Source organism: Melanerpes formicivorus, unplaced genomic scaffold, assembly GCF_026170545.1.
Source record: "Melanerpes formicivorus ecotype bairdi unplaced genomic scaffold, bMelFor1.0.p_v2 SCAF_67, whole genome shotgun sequence".
In the NCBI taxonomy this organism is placed as follows: domain Eukaryota; kingdom Metazoa; phylum Chordata; class Aves; order Piciformes; family Picidae; genus Melanerpes; species Melanerpes formicivorus.
This window is the reverse complement of record NW_027142419.1, coordinates 1,577,917-1,589,500: the sequence shown is the minus strand read 5'-3', so window position 1 is coordinate 1,589,500 and position 11,584 is coordinate 1,577,917. Positions and strand designations below refer to the sequence as shown.

Genomic DNA, 11,584 nt, shown 5'->3' with positions numbered 1-11,584 from the left:
CCAGGAGCTCTCAGTGTGCACTTGCAGCCCAGAAAGCCAAGCAGAGCCTGGGCTGCAGCAGGAGAAGTGTGGCCAGCAGGGCAAGGGAGGTGATTCTCCCCCTCTGCTCAGCTCTGGGGAGACCCCACCTGGAGTCCTGCCTCCAGTTCTGGAGCCCCTATGGCAAGAGGGATGTGGAGGGGCTGGAAGGTGTCCAGAGCAGGGCCAGGAGGATGAGCAGAGGGCTGGAGCTGCTCTGCTGTGAGCACAGCCTGAAGGAGTTGGGGCTGTTCAGTCTGGAGAAGAGAAGGCTCTGAGGTGACCTCATTGTGGCCTTCCAGGATCTGAAGGGGGCTCCAAGAAGGCTGGGGAGGGACTGCTCAGGATCTCAGGCAGTGCTAGGACTAGGGGGAATGGAATGAAGCTGGAGGTGGGGAGATTGAGGCTGGAGGGGAGGAGGAAGTTCTTCCCCATGAGAGTGGTGAAGCCCTGGACTGGGTTGTGCAGGGAGGTGGTTGAGGCCCCAGCCCTGGAGGTGTTTGCAGCCAGGCTGGCTGAGGCTGTGGCCAGGCTGCTCTAGTGTGGGGTGTCCCTGCCCATGGCAGGGGGGTTGGAACTGGCTGAGCCTTGTGGTCCCTTCCAACCCTGATTCTATGATACTATGATCAACAAGAGTGTGACCAGCAGGAGCAGGGCAGGCATTGTCCAGCTGTACTGGGCACTGGTGAGGTCATCACCTTGAGTCCTGGGTTCAGTTTTGGGGTCCTCACTCCAAGAAGGACATTGAGAGTCTGGAGGAGGTCCAGGGAAGGGCAATGAAGCTGGGGAAGGGTCTGGAGAACAGGGCTGGGGAGGAGCAGCTGAGGGACCTGGGGTTGTTGAGCCTGGAGAAAAGGAGGCTGAGGGAAGACCACACTGCTCTCTACTGCTCCCTGAAAGGAGGCTGGAGCCAGGAAGGGTTAAACTCAGAGAGCCGAGCTCCAAGCACTGACAGAGGGAGACGTTTTAGCCTCGATGGGTCGTAAACCATGGGAACAGAATGCAGCTGTGTAGATGAAAGCACTCAGACAGCTGATTACAACTGGCCATTGTGACCTGACGTGGGAGAATTCGCTAATGCTGCGACAGCCTCCCTGATCTTTTGAGCTTTCTTTAACGCCTGCTTAAACCTTGATAAGATACAGGTGTTGGTGTGGTGCTTTCTCCATAGCCAGTCCTGTGCTCGCACCTGCCGCTGGGACGAGTCCAACAACCGATCACAAACTGCTTTTTAGGTGTGTCGTCAGCCTTTATAAAGAAAAGACTTTGCACAGTAAAACGGACTCTTTGCTTGCACCGAGCTGCCTCCCGTCTCAATCGCGGCACAGCCAGGTGAGGGTTGGTCTCTCCTCTCAAGGAGCAAGAGATAGGACCAGAAGAAACAGCCCCAAATTGCACCAAGGGAGGTTTAGGCTGGACTTGAGAAAATCCTTCGCTGAAAGAGCTCCCTACCCCGGCCCAGGCTGCCCAGGGAGGTGGCTAAATCCCCAGCCCTGGAGATGTGGTGCCCTGGCAGTGCTGGGTTAAGGTTTGGACTCCATGGTCTTAAAGGTCTCTTCCACTCAAAACGATGCCATGACTGCACGACTCCAGGAGTTTGGGCAGGGGCAGACGGCAGCTGGTGCCCAGGCAGTCCAAAACTCTCCTATCCTATCACCCTGTTTGCCCAAATCTGGATTTCCTTCCTCAAAGCGAGCCTGTGCCGGGACCAGGCTGCTGCAGAGCATGGAATGGAATGGAATGGAATGGAATGGAATGGAATGGAATGGAATGGAATGGAATGGAATGGAATGGAATGGAATGGAATGGAATGGAATGGAATGGAATGGAATGGAATGAACCAGGTTGGAAAAGAACTTCGAGATCATCGAGTCCAAGCTATCACCCATCACCATCTGATCAACTAAACCATGGCACCAAGTGCCTCATCCAGGCTCTTCTTCAGCCTCCACTGATGGGGACTCCATCACCTCCCTGGGCAGCACATCCCCGGGGCCAATCTCTCTGTCTGGGAAGAACTTCTTCCTCACATCCAGCCTAAGTTCCTTCCTCACATCCAGCCTAAGTTCCTTCCTCACATCCAGCCTAAGTTCCAGCAGTTCGGCGCTGCCCTGAGCTGTCCCTTCACCAGCTCCGTGGCTCGGAAACACCCCCGGGTGCCAACCCAGCGGGTTTCGGGGGGCTCGAAGGGCGTTTCTGATACCTCCTTCGGCTGGGCGAGTGCCACCCGCAGGCTGTCACCGCTAGGTGGCGATCTGTGACCGCGGCCGGGGGCTCCCTGCCTGCTGCCGTGCCGCCGAGCACCCAGCGCCGGCACCTTGGGGCTAAAGCAGACACATCCCACCGCGGCTGATCGACGGCAGGGCAGCGCCGCTGCTCCTCCTCACCTCCGTGACTTCAACGTCCTGAGCCACCCTGGGGACTTTTGTATGGCCGTTGAGAGCTTTTGGGATAACTTTGAAACTCTTTGGGGTGGTTTTTTTTGCGCCTCGCAGCGTCCTGCCGCAGGGAGTCCCCCAGGTGCCAGCAGGCAGAGCAGGAGGGGATGCTGGAGGTGCCAGCTGTGTTTTCGCCTGTCCCCACGCTGCGGGTGTTTTAACACGAGTCACGAGGCTCTGAGGGACAACCGGGGACGAGGTGACCTCGGTGCCGGCGCAGCAACACGAGCTGGGTGCAGTGTGGCAGCTATAAACAGCCGCTGGCCCCCGGGCAGGCGCCTGGCTGTTGTTTGTATACACAGCGAGATGGAGCCGAGCCCTCGGCCGGGGGATTTTGGGCCCCCCAAAAATGATGCCACTGACTTTGGCAGCCAGGCCTGGCACCATCGTCCCGACCCATGCCAGCCCTGAGGGTGATGGGTGAGGGTGGGCGAGGGGAGGAGGAGGACTTGGTGACCTTCCAGGTGGGCCAGCGGCCGAGCAGCTGAGGGAATGGCTCTGAAATAGAGCGGCGGGGGAAGAAATGAGTCACCCCGGGCTGGAAATAAACGGCACCGTGGGCACCCGAGGGGAGCTGGGGCCGCTCCTCGCCCGTGGGTTTGTTGGGAAGGAGGAACCTCTTTACGGAGGCACCCCTCAGGCCTGAACCCGCGGCTCTTTTGGGGGAAAAGCATCCAGGAAAGATGAAAAGAAGGAGGCGCGGCAGCCAGGCGTTGTCAATAATTTATCACCGGGTGTATATACAGAGACAGGCTCCGGCAGAGGCTCGGGAAGGGATCCCGCGCTCCTGGCGGCGCTCTTGGAACGCCGGATCCTCCCCATCAATCCTCACCAGCTGAAAACCACCGGAGCCAGGAGCCCAGGACTCCCCCTCCGGAGTTTCTCCGAGACGCATCTCTCCATGCCAGCCCTTCGGCACGGGGCTGACCCGCCGGAGGAGCGTTCCCTACCCTATATCCCACTTTCTTCCCCAGTCACCCCAAGTAATTAAGGAAGGAAAAGGGAGGAAAAGGGCTTTCCCCCCCCCCCCCCCCCCCCCCCGCACCCCGAGCCCTCAGATCTTGATCTCAGTCCGGAAGGTTTGCTGGACGTGCTCGGTGTGCTTGGCAGGCTGTCGCTGAGCCCGGATGGTCAATGTGCCATCGTCCCCCAGCGAGGATGACACCGACGTGGGGTCCACGTCGTCAGGCAGCTGGCATTTGTGGGTGAAGGTGTTCATCACGGTGCCGTCTGTGGCCAGCTGGGTGAGAAAAACGGGTGAGACCAGGCAGTTTTAGGGTGCAGATAGGCTGGAGGCTCCTTGGTCCCTAGCCTTGGGTCACACCTTGTGTATGGTGACAATATTTATCACCCGGGGGGGTGTGGGTGAGATCAGTGGGGGGACAAAGGTGCTGTTTGTGGTTGCCACCCCCCCTGGGAGAAGGATGATTGCAGGACGCAAATTTGTTGGGTGCTGCGGGCTTTGGGATGAAAATATGAGGAAATGGTGAATCAAACCCTAGCAGGGTTGTGGCTGGGGCTGTTAGGAGGCTGGGGCGGGAGCTGGGGGTGGATTTTGGGGGTCCCCTTGACTTTGGGGGTGAGCGGGGGAGGGTGGGAGCACGAACCTTCTCAGCGTGCACCTCGATCTGGTTGTTGGAGGTGGTGACGATGATGTCCTCGGGGGCAAAGTCGCTGACATCCACCGTGAACTGGTAGGTGTTGCCCAAGGTCTTCACTGTGCCAGTGCTGCCAGGACGAGCTGCAGGGGATGGAGGGAGTCACAGTCTCACTTGGGCTCCCCCCTACACGCCTTTTGGGGTCGTGGCCACATTTCGGATCTCCCCTTAACCACCTCTCCTACAGCTCCAGCTCTTGCCCAAACCCTCCAGGACAGGGATGTGCCAGCGCAGAACTTGAGGAGGCATCACCAACCCCCACTTCAGCCCTCAAAATAAGCTGTTTCTCACCCACTCCCCCCCAAAAAAAAAACCCACCCACCCTCACCTGAGAACCCCAAAGTCTCTCCGCGGGGCCGGACGAAGCTCCCAAAAAGGTCCATGGTGCCGGCGGCCGCCGCCGACTGCTGAAAGCTGCGGTGGGAGCGGAAAGCAGCCGAGGACCTCACCTGCATCCACCGCTGCCCCCCTGCCCCCTGCCAGCCCCAGCTCCCGCCGGGGAGAAAGAGCAGAGCCCCCTTCCCTCCTCCTCCTCCCCTTCCCACCCCACCGAGGCAGGGCAGAGTGTCTGGGCACGGGGAGCCTGGATGAGCTTTTTAAAGCCTCGCTCGGGCTGCCGGCCGCCTGCCAACCCCCCTCGTAAAAGAGGCTAAATTTAGGTCTTGCGCCGGAGCCTCGGTGGAAATTTTTCCCTCCTCCATTCGCCGCCTCAACGCCCTGGAATGCGCTGCCGCCGCTCCTGCCTGTTCCTGAGGAATAAGGATGGGAATTCATTAAAAATCCTTATTAAATACACACACCACCACCCCACACCCCCCCACACCCCCCCACACCCCCCCTCCCCCCGCGCCCTTGGGGACTTGGGAGCTTGGAGGTGGTGACAGAGGTGTGCGGAGAGGGAACCCGGCTGGCTCCGGCCCCGGCGGGTCCGGCGGTGGCTTCCTCAAGGTCGTTTTTAATGAGCTGGTTTGCAAACTCAGTCCCACGGCCGAGGCCGAGGCGGGAGGATCGGTGAGGGGGTGCTGGAAAATAAAGTAAGGGGTCCCGTCCCCCCAGAGCAGCCCCGGGATGGAGCACCCTGTCCCTGGGGGGCTACAGGGGGAGAAGGAGGAGGAGAGGGTGCTGGTGTCGGAGAAGAGCTGGAGACCCTGCCCCAAAGCTCGGAAGAGGCTCCGAGGTGAGACCCCAGCCAGCCAAGCAAAGGGATCTTGGGGATGTGGAGGGCTCGGGGTGTGGGGGGGTCAGCACCCCATTAACCCCCCCTCCTTGCAGGTTGCCTGGAGTGGGTGAAGCGGCAGCTTTTCCGCGTCGGGGAGGATTGGTATTTCCTCTTCATCCTGGGGGTCCTCATGGCCACCATCAGCTTCATGATGGACCTCATTGTCTTCAGGCTCTTTGAGGGTAAACCGGGGGCGTTGCCTGGTGTTCGAGAGCGGGCGGGAAGGAGGGGAGGGGGCTCCTATAGGGACTGGTGGGAGCATCTCCCCTCCTGCTGCTGCTCCTCCAGCCCATCGGTGGCTTTACCAAGAGGTTGGGGACGTCTTGGTGCTCAAGTACCTCTCGTGGACCATGTACCCCACGGCGCTGGCTGCCTTCTCCACTGGCTTTGCCCAGAGCATCACCCCGCACTCAGGAGGTGAGATGGCTGCACACTTCCCCCCCATCCCCTCCCCCCCATGCTCCCCAGGAGTGCAGAGACCCTTACAATTTTCATGGCCTCTGCCTCTCTAGGCTCTGGCATCCCAGAGCTGAAGACCATCCTGACGGGCGTGGTGCTGGAGGACTACCTGGCCATCCAAAACTTCGGTGCCAAGGTGGTGGGCTTGACCTGCACCCTGGCCTGTGGCAGCACCGTTTTCCTTGGCAAAGTGGTGAGGGATCCTCCCCCTCCCGTTCTGGACCCCAGCTCCCAGCACCCCGATGGTGGTGCTGGCAACAGGGCTCAGCGCCGTGCCCTACCCTGCTGGCACTTAGGGGCCCTTTGTCCACCTCTCTGCCATGGCTGCAGCCTATCTGGGGAAGATGAGGACCAAAGTCACCGGGGAGTATGAGGTGGGCAAGCTGCCCCTCCAAAAGAGCAACGAAAAGGGGGCACTTTCCCACCCCAAACTGGGGAGAGGGGGGAATTTTATGGTAGCCCCCCCCCCAAATGGGGGTTATGACAACCCTCCCCCCCCCGCCTTCTGCCCACAGAACAAGTTCAAGCAGAACGAGATGCTGGTGGCAGCCCAGGCTGTTGGGGTGGCTTCAGTGTTTGGGGCACCCATCAGTGGTGAGCACACCCCCTGCTCCCACCCGGGGGCACCTCCAAAGCTTCCTCTAAAGGGCAAGCACCCCCCCCACCCCCCCTCCACACACACACACACAGCTGCCCCCCCCCCCACGTTTTCAGGGGTGCTCTTCAGCATCGAGGTGATGTCCTCCCACTTTGCCGTCCGGGATTACTGGAGAGGCTTCTTTGCTGCCACCTGCAGCGCTCTCATGTTCCGGCTCCTCGCCGTCTTCAACAGCGAGCAAGGTAAGAAAGGACGCAGGATTCGCCTCCCCCCACCCCCGACCCTTTACCCACCTCCCCTTCACCCCTCCCCCGAGCATTGGCGGGGTGCGTTTGTTCCTCTAACGCCACCCCCGCGCCCTGCCCCCCCCGGCAGATACCATCGTTGCGGCTTTCAAGAGCAACCTCCAGATCGATTTTCCCTTTGACCTCCTGGAGATCTTCTTCTTTGCCATTCTGGGGTATGGAGGGGGCCTGCCTGTGCCCCTGCCTGTGCCCCTGCCAGTGTCCCTGCCTGTGCCCCTGCCCGTGACCCTGCCTGCAGCCCTGCCTGTGCCCCTGCCCGTGACCCTGCCCGTGCCCCTGCCTGTGCCCCTGCCCGTGACCCTGCCCGTGCCCCTGCCTGTGCCCCTGCCAGTGTCCCTGCCTGTGCCCCTGCCCGTGACCCTGCCTGTGACCCTGCCTGTGCCCCTGCCTGCAGCCCTGCCTGTGCCCCTGCCCGTGACCCTGCCTGTGCCCCTGCCAGTGTCCCTGCCTGTGCCCCTGCCTGTGCCCCTGCCCGTGACCCTGCCTGTGCCCCTGCACGTGACCCTGCCTGCAGCCCTGCCTGTGCCCCTGCCCGTGACCCTGCCTGCAGCCCTGCCTGTGCCCCTGCCTGTGCCCCTGCCTGCAGCTCTGCTTGCAGCCCTGCCCATATCCCTGCTCATACCCTGCCTGTACCCTGCCCATACCCCCTGCCATCCCCTTCCTGTACCCTGCCCATGCCCCTGCCTATACCCCCTGCCATCCCTGACCTGTACCCTGCCCATACCCCCTCCTTGTACCCCTGCCTATACCCCTGCCCATATCTGTGCCACAACCTGCCTGTGCCCCTGCCCATAGCCCTGTCCATACCCTTGCCTGGACCTCTGCCCATACCCTGCCCATACCCTTCCTGTACCCTGCCCATATCCCTGCCACACCCCAACTGTAGCCCTGCCCACACCCCGCCCATACTGCTCCCTGTACCCTGCCCCTACCCTGCCTGTACCCTGCCTGTACCCTGCCCATACCCCTCCCAGTGCCTCTGCCCATACCTTGCCCGTACCCTGCATGTACCCTGCCCGTACCCTGCCCGTACCCTGCCCATACCCCTCCCTGTGCCTCTGCCCATACCCTGCCTGTACCCTGCCCATACTGCTCCCTGTGCCTCTGCCCCTACCCTGCTCCTACCCTTGCCCCTACCCTGCCTGTACCCTGCCCCTACCCTTGCCCCTACCCTGCCTGTACCCTGCCCCTACCCTTGCCATACCCTGCCCATACCCTGCCCATACCCTGCCTGTACCCTTGACCCTACCCTGCCTGTACCCTGCCCCTACCCTGCCCCTACCCTGCCCGTACCCTGCCCCTACCCTGCCTGTACCCTGCCCCTACCCTGCCCCTACCCTGCCCCTACCCTGCCTGTACCCTGCCCCTACCCAGCCCCTACCCTGCCTGTACCCTGCCCATACCCTGCCCCTACCCTGCCCATACCCTGCCCCTACCCTGCCCCTACCCTGCCCATACCCTGCCCCTACCCTGCCCCTACCCTGCCCCTACCCTTGCCCCTACCCTGCCCATACCCTGCCCCTACCCTGCCCCTACCCTGCCCATACCCTGCCCCTACCCTGCCCGTACGCTGCCTGCTCTCCTCCCCAGGGCTGTCTGCGGGCTGCTGGGCTGCTGCTACCTCTTCTGCCAGCGCTGGCTGCTGGGCGCCGTCAAGGAGCTGCGGCTGACGTCCAGGCTGCTGGCAACCGAGTCCGTACCGGCCTGCGGCCGCCCCCTGCCTGCCTGCCTGTCTGTCTGTCTGTCTGTCTGCACCCTGCGCCTCCGGGAGACCTGCCCGGCCCTGCCCGGGCAGCCCCCACCACACCCTGGGTGTCTGTGTCCCCAACACCCCCTGGGTGTCCCTCTGTCCCCAGCACCCCCCTGGGTTGTCTGTGTGTCCATCCCCTGCCCCCCTGGTGTCTGTGTGTCCCTCCCCTGCCCCTTGGGTGTCTGTGTGTCCATCCCCTGCCCCCTGGGTGTCTGTGTGTCCCTCCCCTGCCCCTTGGGTGTCTGTGTGTCCATCCCATGCCCCTTGGGTGCCTGTGTGTCCATCCCATGCCCCCCTGCTTGTCTGTGTGTCCATCCCATGCCCCTTGGGTGTCTGTGTGTCCATCCCCTGCCCTCTGCATGTCTGTGTGTCCCTCCCCTGCCCCCTTGGGTGTCTGTGGTGTCCATCCCCTGCCCCCTGGGTGTCTGTGTGTCCATCCCCTTCCCCCTGGATGTCTGTGTGTCCATCCCCTGCCCCTTGGGTGTCTGTGTGTCCATCCCCTGCCCCCTGCATGTCTGTGTGTCCATCCCCTGCCCCCTGGGTGTCTGTCTGTCCATCCCCTGCCCCCTGCACCCCCCACCTCCCCGCCCTGTCCGTCCCTCTGTCCATCCCCACCTCTCCCCCCCGCAGCAAGCCGATCTACTCCGTGCTGGTGGTGCTGCTCCTGGCCTCCATCACCTTCCCCCCCGGGGCTGGGGCAGCTGATGGCCTCCAGGGTGAGTGCTGGGGGGGGGAGGGAGGGGGCACCCTGGGCACACCTCCCCCTGCCCCAGCAGGCGCTCAGGGTGGCTGTCTGTCTGTCTGTCTGTCCCTGCAGCTCACCATGAAGGAGTACCTCACCTCCCTCTTCGACAACCGCACCTGGGGCCCCCTGGCCCCCAACACCTCGGGGGCGGCGCTGGGCCCTGGCACCGACCTCTGGCTGGCCTGGCACCACCCCTCCGCCACCATCTTTGGCACCTTGGCCTTCTTCCTGCTGATGAAGGTACCCAGGGGGGGCACCCCCCCCCCCTGCCCTGAGCTGGGGGGGCTCCAGGGGGGTGGACCTTCACACCCCTCCCCCCCAGTTCTGGATGCTGATCCTGGCCACCACCCTGCCCCTGCCCGCAGGATACTTCATGCCCATCTTCGTCTATGGTGAGCCTGGCACGGGGGTGGGGGGGCTTGGGGGGGGGCTGGGGGGTACAGGGGGGGGGGACTGCAAGCCCTTGGGGTTGGGGTACAGGGGTTGTGTGCAGCCCTGGGGGGGGTACATCCAGTCTGGGGGGGGGGACAAGGGTTGTGCCCAGCCCTGGGGGGGGGAAAAGCAATCTGGGGGGGGGTGCAGGGATTGTGCCCAGCTCTGGGGGGGTGCAAGGGTTGTGCCCAGCCCTGGGGGGGTACAGCCAATCTGGGGGGACACAGGGGTTGTGCCCAGCTCTGGGGGGGGGGGGGCGGTACAGGGGTTGTGTGCAGCCCTGGGGGGGTACAACCAGTCTGGGGGGGGTTGGACAAGGGTTGTGCCCCAGCCCTGGGGGGGTGCAAGGGTTGTGCCCAGCTCTGGGGGGGTGCAAGGGTTGTGCCCAGCCCTGAGGGGGTACAGCCAGTCTAGGGGGGGGACACACACAAGGGTTGTGCCCAGCTCTGGGGGGGTACAACCAGTCTGGGGGGGGGGGACACAAGGGTTGTGTGCAGCCCTGGGGGGGTACAGCCAGTCTGGGGGGGGGACACAAGGTTTGTGTGCAGCCTTGGGGGGCACAGCCAGTCTGGGGGGGGACAAGGGTTGTGCCCAGCCCTGGGGGGGCACAGCCAGTCTGGGGGGGTGCAGGGATTGTGCCCAGCTCTGGGGGGGTGCAAGGGTTGTGCCCAGCCCTGAGGGGGCACAGCCAGTCTGGGGGGGGGACGGACAAGGGTTGTGCCCAGCCCTGGGGGGGGAAAAGCAATCTGGGGGGGGTGCAGGGATTGTGCCCAGCTCTGGGGGGGGTGCAAGGGTTGTGTGCAGCCCTGGGGGGGCACAAGCCATCCTGGGGGGGACACACAAGGGTTTGTGCCCAGCCCTGGGGGGTACAGCCAGTCTGGGGGGGGGACACAAGGTTTGTGTGCAGCCTTGGGGGGCACAGCCAGTCTGGGGGGAGGACAAGGGTTGTGCCCAGCCCTGGGGGGGGTACAGCCAGCCCTGGGGGGGGTGCAAGGATTGTGCCCAGCTCTGGGGGGGTGCAAGGGTTGTGCCCAGCCCTGGGGGGGGTACAGCCAGTCTGGGGGGGGGGGGACACACACAAGGGTTGTGCCCAGCCCTGGGGGGGCACAGCCAGTCTGGGGGGTGCAGGAGTTGTTGCCCAGCCCTGGGGGGGATAAAGCAATCTGGGGGGGGTGCAGGGATTGTGCCCAGCTTCTGGGGGGGTGCAAGGGTTGTGTGCAGCCCTGGGGGGGGTACAGCCAGTCTGGGGGGGGGACACACAAGGGTTGTGCCCAGCCCTGGGGGGGCACAGCCAGTCTGGGGGGGAGGACAAGGGCTGTGCCCAGCCCTGGGGGGGACAGCCAGTCTGGGGGGGGGGGGGACACAAGGGTTGTGTGCAGCCCTGGGGGGGCACAGCCAGTCTGGGGGGTGCAGGGGTTGTGCCCAGCCCTGGGGGGGTACAGCCAGCCTGGGGGGGTGCAAGGGTTGTGTGCAGCCCTGGGGGGGTACAGCCAGCCTGGGGGGGTGCAAGGGTTGTGCCCAGCCCTGGGGGGGGAAAAGCAATCTGGGGGGGTGCAGGGATTGTGCCCAGCTCTGGGGGGGGTGCAAGGGTTGTGTGCAGCCCTGGGGGGGGCACAGCCAGTCTGGGGGGGGGACACCACACAAGGGTTGTGCCCAGCCCTGGGGGGGTACAACCAGTCTTGGGGGGGGGGGACACACACAAAGGTTGTGCCCAGCCCTGGGGGGGCACAGCCAGTCTGGGGGGGTGCAGGGGTTGTGCCCAGCCCTGGGGGGGGGAAAACCAATCTGGGGGGTGCAGGGATTGTGCCCAGTTCTGGGGGGGTGCAAGGGTTGTGCCCAGCCCTGGGGGGGCACAGCCAGTCTGGGGGGAGGACAAGGGCTGTGCCCAGCCCTGGGTGGGGGTACAGACATCCTGGGGGGGACACAAGGGTTGTGCCCAGCCCTGGGGGGTACAGCCAGTCT

General features: G+C 63.7%; 2 protein-coding genes across 2 annotated transcripts in view; one reads left to right on the top strand and one right to left on the bottom strand.

Moving 5' to 3' along the window:
• Positions 1–3,161: 3,161 nt before the first annotated feature.
• HSPB7 (heat shock protein family B (small) member 7) lies at positions 3,162–4,625 on the bottom strand. The gene is made up of 3 exons (XM_068162741.1): positions 4,443–4,625; positions 4,064–4,197; positions 3,162–3,696 (listed from the first exon to the last, which is right to left on the bottom strand). Exons 1-3 carry the CDS (start codon positions 4,567–4,569, stop codon positions 3,511–3,513), a joined length of 447 nt encoding a protein of 148 aa, XP_068018842.1. The 5' UTR covers positions 4,570–4,625; the 3' UTR covers positions 3,162–3,510.
• A 55-nt stretch (positions 4,626–4,680) lies between these two features.
• The window catches only part of LOC137453528 (chloride channel protein ClC-Kb-like), a 9,485-nt gene continuing 2,581 nt past the window's right edge, over positions 4,681–11,584 (top strand). The window contains 13 exon segments of the mRNA XM_068162845.1: positions 4,681–5,291; positions 5,387–5,515; positions 5,622–5,750; positions 5,846–5,985; positions 6,089–6,166; positions 6,308–6,386; positions 6,507–6,632; positions 6,766–6,850; positions 8,286–8,387; positions 9,076–9,127; positions 9,129–9,161; positions 9,263–9,430; positions 9,513–9,599. Of these exon segments, the coding sequence (XP_068018946.1) occupies positions 5,183–5,291; positions 5,387–5,515; positions 5,622–5,750; positions 5,846–5,985; positions 6,089–6,166; positions 6,308–6,386; positions 6,507–6,632; positions 6,766–6,850; positions 8,286–8,387; positions 9,076–9,127; positions 9,129–9,161; positions 9,263–9,430; positions 9,513–9,599 (1,317 nt within the window). The 5' untranslated portion in view covers positions 4,681–5,182.

What these genes read in the sequence shown, in the direction of transcription:
- HSPB7 (XM_068162741.1), bottom strand. Translation starts at nt 4,569, where the DNA reads ATGCAGGTGAGGTCCTCGGCTGCTTTCCGCTCCCACCGCAGCTTTCAG. An exon ending in AGAGACTTTGGGGTTCTCAG is followed by an intron (nt 4,198 to 4,442) that starts GTGAGGGTGGGT and finishes CATCCCCTGCAG; the next exon opens with CTCGTCCTGGCAGCACTGGC. An exon ending in TCGAGGTGCACGCTGAGAAG is followed by an intron (nt 3,697 to 4,063) that starts GTTCGTGCTCCC and finishes TTTCTCACCCAG; the next exon opens with CTGGCCACAGACGGCACCGT.